The sequence below is a fragment of the Heterodontus francisci genome, chromosome 24, assembly GCF_036365525.1.
Source record: "Heterodontus francisci isolate sHetFra1 chromosome 24, sHetFra1.hap1, whole genome shotgun sequence".
NCBI lineage: Eukaryota > Metazoa > Chordata > Chondrichthyes > Heterodontiformes > Heterodontidae > Heterodontus > Heterodontus francisci.
The window spans coordinates 58,841,230-58,853,841 of NC_090394.1; the positions used below are offsets into that span (position 1 = coordinate 58,841,230).

The following is a 12,612-nucleotide window of genomic DNA, read 5'->3' on the forward strand; positions in this document are numbered from 1 at the left end:
TCTCACTCTCTCTCACTCTCTCTCGGCCCTGACTCTCACACTCTTTCTCTTGGCCCTTACTCACTCACTCTCTCTCTCGCGGCCCTGACTCACTCTCACTCTCCCTCTCCCTCGCGGTCCTGACGCTCTCGCGCGCTCTCCTCTCGGCCCTGACTCACTCACACTCACACACTCTCTCTCTTGGCCCTGACTCACTCACTCTCGCGGCCCTGTCACTCACTCACACACTCTCTCGCGCTCTCTTGGCCCTGACTCACTCACTCTCGCGGCCCTGTCACTCACTCACACTCTCTCTCTCTCACGGCCCTGTCTCACTCACACTCTCACTCTCTCTCTCTCTCACGGCCCTGACTCACTCACTCGCTCACTCTCTCTCTCTCTCTCTCTTTCTCGCGGCCCTGACTCACTCACTCACACACTCTCTCTCTCTCACGGCCCTGACTCACTCACTCACACTCTCTCTCTCACGGCCCTGACTCACTCACTCACTCTCTCTCTCTCTCTCTCTCACGGCCCTGAATCACTCACTCACACTCTCTCTCTCACGGCCCTGACTCACGCACTCACACACACTCGCGCGCTCTCTCTCTCTCTCTCTCTCTCGCGGCCCTGCCCCACTCACTTTCTCTATCTCTCCCCACCCCACCGCAGCCCAGCCCGACTCATAGGAACAACAGTAGGCCATTCAGCCCGCTTTTCCATTCAATAGGATCATGGCTGATCATCCACTCACTTTATCTCCACCCTCCCCCCCCCTCCCCCATCCCAGCCCAACATTCACTTTCTCAATCTCCCCCCACCCCAGCTCCTGACTCAGTTCTGATGAATGGTCATAAAGACCTGAAATGTTACCTCTGTTTCTCTCTCCACAGATGCTGACAGACCTGGAGTATTTCCAGCACTTTCTGTTTTTATTCCAGATTTTCAGCATCCGCAGTATTTTACTTTTATTACACACTCACTCTCTCCACCCCCTCACTCAATCTCAATGACCCTCTCCTGTGTTTTACATCCACTAAACTGGTACTGGTACCGTTACCCTTCCCCATGCCGCCGATCACTGCACTCCCAAATTCAAAGGCCCACTCCCTGGTTACGGTCACATCAACCAATCCCGCTTCTGTTGCCGCTCGCTGCTCTTCAACCGACCGGCCGGCCGCGCTGCTGGCTACGTCATCGCGTTGCCCCGCCCTCCCGCGGCGCTTTGCTGCGGATCGAAGCGACTGCGCATGCGCCGTTTCGGATCGGAGCGACTGCGCGTGCTCTCAAATAATCTGGTCTTTTGGCGCCAAAAATACTTAATATTAAATATAAAAACAAAGCATTAATGTGCAACTATAGGCAATAGACGGATTTCAAACTGCCGGAAGTGCGCGTTGTAAAATTCCATTTTGCGTATTTATTTATGATATTGAATATGAAAATCAATATTGCACAGTCATCATATTAACGACACTAATAAATACGCTAGGTTGATAGCATAGTGACAGGAGAATTCCAATTTTTCCTTTATATTAAAGCTGGCGCCTCCTATTTTAATTAAAGAGGATAAATGGATAACCTGGATCCTCTATCAATAACTATGAAACTGTCATTAAGGAAATATTAAAAAGAAGTTTGAAGTGACACACTGTCTGATTTTTCCTTCCCTCTCGGAGGCATCAGCCTTTGCTCCACATAGTTGAGATTAGTAACTCTAGTTATGGTATTAAGGGCACCTCCCACAATGCATGATGTCAGATGTTGGTGCTTCAGTGCTCTGCATTGCATATTATTGCTACCATTTTCAAAATGTATAAAAGAGAAATGAGTATGTCACATCTCAGGCTGAAGAATCACACTTGAAGTCATACATTTAACCCGAACAAAGATTTGACAAGCTTTAATAAGAAGACCTGTCGAGTTCTTGCTTACTGCTGCTCACTACTGGAGCATATGTATATCTGACCTTACAACAACCCCCAGGTCAGCTGTTTTCCCCAAAACACTGAGTTCCTTTCAGTTTCACTTCCAAGTACCATATATGCTCTAATACTCACGCCCACACATACAATCATGACAGTCACAGGTGTGGAAATGTCATTTGTCAATGGTGAAATTATATTTACAAAATGTCATTGAAAGAACTGATCGCTATTGCTATTCTACCCTAGTGTTCCAACACTGGGATGATGATGGTGAGACTGAAGCATAACAGAAACATATGTAACAGGCATTTTATTTCACAGGATCATAAAATGGTTACAGCACAAAAGGAGGCCATTTGGCCCATTCTGTCTGGCTCTCTGCAAGAGCAACTCACCTAGTTCCATTCCCCCGCCTTTTCCTCGTAGCCCTGTAATTTATTTCTCTTTTGAAGACCTCAATTGAATCTGCCTCCAGCACACGCTCAGGCAGTGCATTCCAGATCCTAACCACTTGCTGTGTAAAAAAGGTTTTCCACAAGTCACTGTTGCTTTTTTTTGCCAATCACCTTAAATCGGTATCCTCTGGTTCTGGATCCTTCTGCCAATGGAAACAGTTTCTCCATATCTACTCTGTCCAGATCCCTCATGATTTTGAACATCTCTATTAAATCTCCTCTTAATCTTCTCCAAGGTTAACAGCTCCAGCTTCTCCAACCTATCCACATAACTGCAGTTCCTCATCCCTGGAACTATTCTCTTGAATCTTTTCTGCACTCTTTCTAATGTCTTAACATCCTTACTAAAGAGTGGTGCCCTGAACTGAGCATAATACTCCAGTTGCGGCTGAATCAGTGTTTTATACAGGTTTATCATAACTTCCCTACTTTTATACTCTATGTCCCTATTTATAAAGCCCAGGATCCCATATGCTCTCAACCTGGCCTTCAACCTTCAATGATTTGTGCACATATATCCCCAGGTCCCTCTGTTGCTGCACCTGCTTTAAAATTGCACCCTTTAACTTATCTCGCCTCTCTTCATTCTTCCTACCAAAATGAATCGCTTCACAGTTTCTGCATTAAACTTCATCTGCCACTTGTCTGCCGATTCCACCAGCCTGTCTATGTCCTCTTGAAGTTTATCACTATCCTCCTCACAGTTCACAATTCTTCCAAGTTTTGTGTCATCCACAAATCTTGAAATTGTGCCCTGTGCACCCAAATCTAAGTCATTAATATATATTAAGAAAAGCAGGGGTCCTATCACTGACTGCTGGGGAACCCCACTAAATACCTTCCTCCAGTCCGAAAACAAACTGTTTGCAGGCGGCACAGTGGTGCAGTGGTTAGCACTGCAGCCTCACAGCTCCAGCAATCCAGGTTCAGTTCTGTGTACTGCCTGTACAGAGTTTGCAAGTTCTCCCTGTGACCGTGTGGGTTTCTGCCAGGTGCTCTGGTTTCCTCCCACAGCCAAAGACTTGCAGGTTTAATAGGTAAATTGCCCCTAGTGTCAGTAGGAGAATTGAGGGAAGGTGGGGATGTGGTAGAGAATATGGGATTAATGTAGGATTAGTATAAATGGGTGGTTGATGGTCGGTACAGACACGGTGGGCTAAAGGGCCTGTTTCAGTGCTGTATCTCTCTATGAAAACTACTTCAAGTAACAATATATATGTACCAACTAATAGAACTTAGAATAAAATGACAGAAAGGTAAAAGTTAATGAGATCTTCAAGACCCTCATAAACACCAGAAACCAGAGATAAAGTTTTCAAAATCCATTTTATTCAGTTTCTGTAACATCATGGAATCATTCACATCTTGGTATAGACTTTAGCATCTATATGTAAGGTAGGCTTTACAATAGCCAAAATCACACCTTTTAAAGCTGTATAATAAACGTAATCAGAATCCCAAAAAAATTGTAGACTGTCTAATGGTACTGAAGCACGGAACCAATATAAGAACTAATGAATTGCAATGGGTTCAAAGTGAAGGGTTTCCAAAGCCAAGTGTTTTCTGCAGCTGATGAATCTCATCAAGAAGTTGTTTATTTTGAAGGTTTAACTATTCAAAACAAAACATACTCAAATTAGCATTGATACTTATATGTTTCTCCAGTTGACAGTCCACCATTGCTTGAATCTCATGCATTGATTTACACTTATTCCTCAGTTGAATATGCAATAATCCTAAAAGTATGTTTCACATTAAACTGGATACTTAAATCAATTGCTATGTTGCTGTGTTGCAGTATCAGTTCAGTCTCACTAATTCCCCTAATGCTACCCCATTTGGAGTTGGAAGCGCGACTTAATAATATCTTAAAACAGCCTAAGCCACTATAACAGCTTATTAAGTTCCAAGGCAAGGACAGAAATGAGAGTCTGCCGCAATTCCTATTTCTGATGGCATTTTGGGATTCTTTGCATAGCTTGATCCTTAACCAAAACCTCTTACATGGAAAATGTACTGTTAAACTCTTCAGAAATGTGACATTCTAAAATCTGGTCTAATTGAAAACTGAGTTTACAGAAAGCAGCAAATATTTCCGTGTTGTGACTCAAAGGTTCTTCAGCAAATGACATTCCTTCTGCTCATGCCAACTGCTTCCCCGCTCCCCTCCAGCACACACATAGTTTTATTGTTTTCCTTCCAAACCATGCAACAGTCCCTGGCACAGAATGTTGTGGGACTGGGCAACCAAGTAATCTTGTGCCTCTGAAAATGCTTTGAACAAGAGGAAGCTGAGTTGAGTCAAATTTTTCCTCTTTGAAGATGCGCCTTGCCTACATTTGGTGATTCTTCACAAATGCTAAGAAAAAGAACTTGTCATGTGTCGAATCATGGGCAGAAAATTTGTCATATAAATCAGAGGCTCAGCCTGATAGTAAACCAACTCACTGTGCCTCTGGTCTGTAAAATAAGCTTTCCAAGCTAGATTTACATCACAGCTATTAATGCAAATATACTGTCACAATTATTTTATCTTATGGAAACTACCAGTGAATACATAAAGTGCCCAATCACAGGGCTGTAAGCTGAGAATGTTTTTATAACCTGAAAAGTTTTTCCTGGTTAGTGAAGAACTGTATACAGTTCTGGGCACCACATTGCAGAAAGGATACATTGACTTTGGATGGAGTGCAGCACAGATTTACCAGTGTTACCATGCTCTCAAGGGTTAAATTATGAGGAGAAATTACATAAACTAGGCTTCTATTCCCTGGAATAGTGAAGGTTAAGGAGTAATTTGATTGAGGAGTTTAGGAGTTTGAAAGGAATTAATAGGATAGAAAGAAACTTGTTCAGCTGGTGGGACAGTGTAGGACTAGGGGCAAAGCCTTAAACTAAGAAGCAAAGTTAGAAACCACTCCTTCACACAAAGGGTGGTAGAAGTGTGGAACTCTCTCCCATAAAAAGCAGTAGATGCTAACTCAATTAATAATTTTAAATCTGACCGATAGATTTATGCTCGCCACGGGTATTTAAGGGATATGGAGCCAGGACAGATGGATAGATTTAGGATACAGATCAGTAATTATCTCACTGAATGGCGGAACAGGCTTGAAGGGTTGAATGGCCTACTTCTGTTCCTTTGTTACTATCTGTTGCAACCTCTACAACAAACTGTTGCAGCAGGAGGTAAAACAAAACAATGCTAATCTTGAAACAAACCTTTACTGCATATTTATAGGTTTGCTCCGCTTCTAGTTTTCTCCCCGTCTGAAACAATGAAAAATAAATCAAATTAATGTAATCGAGCTCAAGAAGAGCACAGTAAGTGGCAATTTAGACTGGAGCTGCATGCTTCCATTGCAATGTTACCAAAAAATAAACTTGGAGCATCTGATAAAATACAAAATAATTTTTCTGAATAAAACAAATTATATTCATGTCAAGTCTTTAGATATAAAGTGTTACAAGAGTGGATTGAAAATCATCAGTAATGTACACTTACACCAAATCAATTAGCCACTTGCCTTTTTTTAAAGAGCAAGGTTGACTCATTGTTCTACGGAAAAGCACTTAAGACTAGAATTATTCCGATTAAGGGTGTAAGACTCTGAAGAAATATTGACATAATGGGGATAATTTGCACCTTCGCAGCTTGGGTAGTATACTGCTCATTATAGAACTTGCCCATTTTTCATTTCCATTGATTTGAATGGAAGATTATATTTGTGGCAAACGATTTTCAAGATTATATGACGAGATCTTCAGTGGATTGCTGAGAAATAATACTACTCTGTGCTAACAATGAATTATTATATTGTTAAAGCAGAATGAAAGGAGTCAGAAGCCTTGAGTATATTACAATATGCTTTTTTAAACAGCTTGTTTCTTGAATATTAGAAAATATTAGAGAAAGACATCAAACCAATCAACATTTTAATTTTTTAAATGTTTCAGATTCTACTTGCTGTATAAATGTTGAAAATATTAATATGAACGAAAAAAACTCTCTACTATTTTCTCCCTTCCTTTCCTAAAGGTGCTGATATATTGTAAGATACAGTTCCAAGGATGTTGGATGACCCAAGTACCTTATGTTAAATAATCATTTTTATGTTAGCTTGGCTGGTGTGTCTTTTTGTTGGCAGGCTATTATACTGCAGGAGGCACTAGCCAACACAATCCGATCTTCACTCAATGTTCACAAGTGCACTTTCTGACAAGGGACCACCAGAAGGCAATGAGGAATATAAGCATTTTCCTTCCCTAGCTCAGGGGTGCTCAGGCCAAATAAGAAATATTTGTATAGCAACTTTCACATCCTTGGGTTTTAGAGTGGCCCATGGTGAGCAAACATGGCAGTCACTTTGCATAATGCAAGGTCCAAGAAACAGCAATTTAGAAAAATGATCTGTTCTGGTGGCATTAGGTAAGGGAAAAATACTGTCTAGGACCCTGGGGAACTCCATGCTCTGTTTTGAATGGTACTATGGGATCATTTACATCTGGCTGAACATTGCATCAGAAAACAGGCACCCGTAAAAATGCAGCATGATCTCAGTACAGCACTGAAGTGTCAGCCGAAACTATGTGTTCAATTCTGGAATAGGGGCTTGAATCCACCTTCTTAACCAGAAGCAAAATGCCACCACTGAGTCAAACTGACACTAAATTGTAGCTTCTGCTTAACTCTGCTTCTCTCTCCATAGATGTTGCCAGACCTGTTGAGTATTTCCAGCGTTTCTTGTTTTTATTTCAGATTTCCAGCATCCGCAGTATTTTGCTTTTACTAAATTGTAGCAACCTTACTGCCTGAATTCAGCCCACTTAGCACAGACCAAAGATTAAGCCTGGACATTTTTCATCTGTACAACTCAGTAGTAGACCAGCCAGTGCCTTTACCAATTAATTCTTTGGGGGGGAGTGAGATTTGAAGATTTAAGTGGATTAGCATTTGATGAGCAAGATGACATAACTAATTGTATCTGTCACAATTTGAAATTCTTTCCAAGCATAAAAAAGATTTTCAGTACCTTTAAGCACACCATTGTGAGATAGCCCCAGACCTCTGCATTAGTGTTACACAGGATATTTGCTTCACAGAGAGCATCTTCAGCATCTGTCAATTCATTAAGCTGAGTATGTATAGGAAAAAACATGGAGTTAATCTCTTAGTTCTGAACAAGGCATTGCAAAAACACCTATCAAAGTTGAAAGATAACTGGCCTCAACAGTGCTTGGCATCACCTGGAACATGTACTGTAGATGTGCTCAGTACTTTCACAATTCTTTTAAAAAGTTATTTTCCCATTTATTTTTATTAAGTTTCCTTCCAATGTTTAGGTCTCTCATGCACAGTACATCACTGTGCAAGGAACTTCAACACAATTTAATGCTATGCTATTCTGTTTTTTTAAATTACAGTTGTTTTGTACATAAATGCAACAGCTCATTTGCACACAAGGTCCAAGAAATAGCCATCTAGGCTCCACACTCTGGAATTTTCTCCATAATCCACTCCACCTTCCTCTGCTCCTTTATGACTCTCCTTAAAAACTATTTCTTTGACCAAACATTTGGTTGCCCCTATTAATATCGCCTTTGTCTCAGTGTCTATTTTGGTCTGATTATGCCTCTGAGCTGTTTTTCTACGTTAAAGGCACTATATGGACTGGATTTAGTGGAGCCGGCACCAGGCTGAAAAGGCAGTGGGAAGCCCGCCTCAGCCATTGGGAGCACCCCGCCCACCCCGGTTCTATTTAACGGCGCTTGGTCAATTACCTGCTCGGCACAGGGAGCCCTGTTCCTTTAAAGACAGGGATCCTGTTCCCCAGGGCTGCCGGCCAATCAGAGCTCCGGCAGCTCGGTAATATCAGCAGCACCACCAGAAGCGGTGGCCACTGCCAGTACTACAGGAGGCTTGGGACCTGTCAAGCGCTAGAGACCTGGACTAAAGATAAGTGAGGAGGGGTTGCTGGGGCCAGTCCAGCAGGCCCTGGCGATGGGCAGAGGGAGGGTGGGTGCTGAGTGCAGGGGTAGTGGGGTTCAGGGAGGTGGTTGTTGTCTGCGGGGTCCCTCAGTGGACCACAGACTGGCCAAAGAAGGGCCCCCTAAAACCTGCAGGGTGGTTGCTTTGTTTTACTGGGTGACCTCCCCACGTGGCAGACCCCACCTCCAGGAAGAGACCATTAAGTAGCTGATAATAAGCCTTTTAAGGGCCTCAATTGGTTTCTGGGCAGGAAGGCTGTCGTCGGCCTAATCCACCCCTGACTTAATTGTGGTGCTACGGGAAGGCACCCTGCCCCCTGCCCCCTGTCACAATTCTATGCTCCTTCCTGTCTCCTAACCTGTCTCTGGGAGGCCCATTAAATCCAGCCCGATAAATGCCAGTTGTTGTTACTGTGCCAACTTAATATTTGGACAGATGTTTAGTTTAGAATTATGTGAGCTAACAATAGATTTAGTAGGGTTTTTTATTCATTCATGGAATGTGAGCATCACTGGCAAGGCCAGCATTTATTGCCCGTCCCAAATTGCCATTGAGAAGGTGGTGATAAGCCTTCTTGAACCACTACAGTCCATCCGGTGGAGGTACACCCACAGTGCTATTAGGAAGGGAGTTCCTACCATTCTTAGCTCTACCAATTCTCACTGGTCTCTCTCTATTTCACCCACAGCTATTTTAACACCATTCATGGAGCACATGTGTTGCTTATTTGCATCCTGTATGCAGTATTTTGCACTTGTCTGCCATTCATCTGTTCACATACGTACTTTGTCCAACTTACTCTGTAAATTTCTGCCCTGTCTCCTTTGATTCCACTGCCCTTCCATTTCGATATTATTCGCAAATTTTACCAATTTGGAATGATTTTCTGAAATCCAATTCATTGATGTAAATCAGAAATAGAAATTAGCAATGATCCCAACACTGAGCCCAGTCAGTATTTTCCCCAATCGAAAATAATTTCTCGAACAAGTTCTCTTAGCCTACACAAAGGCAAAATACTGCGGATGCTGGAAATCTGATATAAAATCAGCAAATGCTGGAAATAACAGGTCAGGCAACATCTGAGGAGACTGAAACAGAGTTAAGAGGCAGGATTTTATGCTGCCCTTGGAGACAGGAACAGAGGCAGGGAGGCAAACAAAATGGCAAGGGGTGCTGTTCCCACTCCAGGCCAAGTGAGGCCCTTTGGCCACTTAAGGGGCTCTTGTCACCTCCACTCCAAATTTGTAGAGGAGCCCGCATTGCGTGGAAACGCTGCCAGATGAGACCTGTTGGCTTCCTTGTGGGATTGGGAGGCGGCTGTGGGTCCCACCTTTGGGAGCAATCCATGGCCCCCGGAGGGCCTCCCCAGTGGCAATGGCTGCCCCTCAAACGATATCCTCCATCCTTACCAACACCCGCTCCTCCTCACTGGGGCCTCCTGACTGGCCCAAGCAACCCCGACCCACACACCTGTCCCGGGGTCTCCATCTTTGGTAATGCAGGAGGCCTGCAGTACCGGCTGTGGCTACCGCTTCCAGTGGTACTGCCCATACTGCAGAACTGTTGGCCCTCCAGTTGGCCAGCAACTCTGCAGGTGGGCGCTCATCCCTTAAAGGGATGTGTCCCCAACAGTGGACAGTTAATTGGATGCCCGCTGTGAAATTGCACTGGGGATCCGACGGAGGGCCGAGGTGGGATCTTCCCCCAACCTTTTGACCCACCACCAGGACGTCACTGGAATAAAATCTGACCAACCATTTCAGGTTAATGGCCTTTCATCAGGAAAAGTCATTTACCTGAAACGTTGAATAGGATTTTGCCTTTGAAGTCGGGAAACCAATGTTGGGACCATTTCCGGGTCCCGACCCCACCAGGGGGTGAGGAGTAGTCACAGCCCGAAAGTATCGCAGAGACGGGCTTCTAATTGGCTGGAGGGCGGGTAGGTGCAGGGTGGATGCGGAACTCTGCAAATGCGGGCCCAATTTAAAGGCATCATGGCAGCCATTACTTCGGATCCGTTTGAAAGTAAAATGCAAGGACCAGGGAGTCAGGAGGACAGGCAGAGGCCTGGCAGCCAGGGCAGGGTTGCCCTTCGCCTTTCAGACCTCAAGATTCCCCTGGAGGCTGTGAAGGAGAGGAGGAAGGTCCTCTTTCAGGAGGATGGAAGAAGGCCACCCAGCCAAACAAACCTGGCATGGCTGAAATAGTCTGGAGGCACTGGGTCCAGTGCTGGAAAAAGTTCAATGATATTCTTCACTCTGGCAAGGGGAGTGTAATGCCAGACCCTGATGACAGTCCTCTGGGTATTCAGCCTTCAGCAGTCACACCAGCTGAGGAGCCTGAGGGTGCATGCTGCTTCTGAACATGGGAATAATATGTTCTCAGGGTACTTACTGAGCTCAGAGCCCTAGCGCTGTTGAGGACTTGCCAGCACTGATACCTGCAACTTCTTATGTATATGAGCTGCTGCCATGGGTCAGAGAGGCCAGCAGTGCCTAATCTCTCTCTTTTGTCCTTGCAGGAGAAAAAGGCACACAATGCAAGCAAGAGGGCTCTGACAGGGTTTTGAGTGCATGAGCTCCTCCATTAAGTGACTGGCCAACCTCATGGCGAATCACGTGCGGCAGCATTTGGAATGGATGCAGGAGTAGCACACTGACATTGCACAGATAGCATGCAAAGCTCTGTAGCAATGATCATTCAGTGGTGCCGATGGTGCAAAGATGGTTGGAATGGATGCAATTTGCGCCCAACTGGTGCTCCACTCCAGCCATCTGGACAGCCATCCAACGGAGTCACTGAGGAGAATGAGGGTGCTACAGGTCATCATCATCAGCCTCCTTGGCCCCTCTGACTGAGGGGCTATCTATGTAACAGGGCCCTGTGATGGAGGCTGCCCCTGCATTGACACAGGTGCAGCAGCCTCTGGAGGTGCCCTTTTGAAAAGATTCAGATTGTTGCATTGAAACAGTAATTTTCATTAATCATAAAAGATCAGGGCACATTATTGATCAAACTATACTTAAAGATGGTGACGGTGTTAAAAGTGGTAGCTTGGGAGTAGGCTCTTACAGAGCATAAACATTGACCTGAACCTGTTGGTCCAAATGGCCTGTTTCTGTGCTATAAATATTATATATTACTTCATATGAAACAACGAGGGTGAGCACAGACTAATAAAACTATCAGTAATTTAAAAGCCCTGTAAATTATACCGCTATGTGTATCTCAGCCGCAAGCAGAGACATGCAAGCAGGCTGCCTCCACCTCATCCGAGGCCACAAGGGGAATACCGTGTAGAAGTGGCTGAGAATGGAGGCCACCCCATCGGGCAGAGCACTGAGTGGTTCACTGGGGTTTGCTTCACCTGTAAATGTGCACTTAGTAACTTTTGGAAGACCCTGTAAATATTGACACATGACACCAGACATGTGAGCTTCCATTCTTTAATGGCGAAATTGCAAAGGAGGGAAGAAGTGGTGAAGGGAAGCAAGGGTCTTTGAACGTGGACAGCGATACCCCTGGACAGATCTGCATCATTCATTAGCGGTAAGAATGGATCCATTCAAGGCTGCGTTTTCAATGGAAGTGTTCTTACAGGCAGCTCAAAGTTTTTTTTTATTCATTCATGGGATGTGGGTGTCGCTGGCCAGGCCAGCATTTATTGCCAATCCCTAATTGCCCTTGAGAAGGTGGTGGTGAGCTGCCTTCTTGAACCACTGCAATCCATTTGGGGTAGGTATACCCACAGTGCTGTCAGGAAGGGAGATCCCCCAGCGACAGTGAAGGAACGGCGATATAGTTCCAAGTCAAGATGGTGTGTGGATTGGAGGGGAACTTGCAGGTGGTGGTGTTCCCATGCATTTGCTGCCCTTGTCCTTCTAGTTGGTAGAGGTTGCGGGTTTGGAAGGTGCTGTCTAAGGAGCCTTGGTGCATTGCTGCAGTGCATCTTGTAGATGGTGCACACTGTTGCCACTGTGCATCGGTGGTGGAGGGAGTGAATGTTTGTAGATGGGGTGCCAATCAAGCAGGCTGCTTTGTTCTGGATGGTGTCGAGTTTCTTGAGTGTTGTTGGAGCTGCACCCATCCAAGCAAGTGGAGAGTACTCTAACACACTCCTGACTTGTGCCTTGTAGATTGTGGACAGGCTTTGGGGAGTCAGGAGGTGAGTTACTCGCTACCGTATTCCTAGCCTCTGACCTGCTCTTGTAGCCATGGTATTTATATGGCTACTCCAGTTCAGTTTCTGGTCAATGGT

The 12,612-nt window shown here is 44.7% G+C and overlaps 2 protein-coding genes across 9 annotated transcripts in view; both read right to left on the reverse strand.

The window, feature by feature from the left end:
• Positions 1–1,160, reverse strand: part of wdr90 (WD repeat domain 90) — a 104,614-nt gene extending 103,454 nt beyond the window's left edge. For 4 of the 6 annotated variants that reach the window (XM_068056296.1, XM_068056295.1, XM_068056292.1 and 1 more), the window contains exon 1: positions 1,034–1,160. The gene's annotated coding sequence lies outside the window, so the exon portion shown is untranslated. The other 2 variants (XM_068056293.1, XM_068056294.1) reach the window with 2 other exon arrangements.
• Positions 1,161–3,701: 2,541 nt separating this feature from the next.
• cfap70 (cilia and flagella associated protein 70) overlaps positions 3,702–12,612 on the reverse strand; it is a 176,552-nt gene continuing 167,641 nt past the window's right edge. For 2 of the 3 annotated variants that reach the window (XM_068056300.1, XM_068056298.1), the window contains 3 exons: positions 7,396–7,497; positions 5,585–5,632; positions 3,702–3,973 (listed from right to left, as the gene is read on the reverse strand). In XM_068056300.1, coding sequence (XP_067912401.1) covers positions 3,893–3,973; positions 5,585–5,632; positions 7,396–7,497 — 231 coding nt within the window. In that variant the 3' untranslated portion in view covers positions 3,702–3,892. The remainder of the gene's footprint in view (positions 3,974–5,584; positions 5,633–7,395; positions 7,498–12,612) is intronic. The other variant, XM_068056299.1, reaches the window with a different exon arrangement.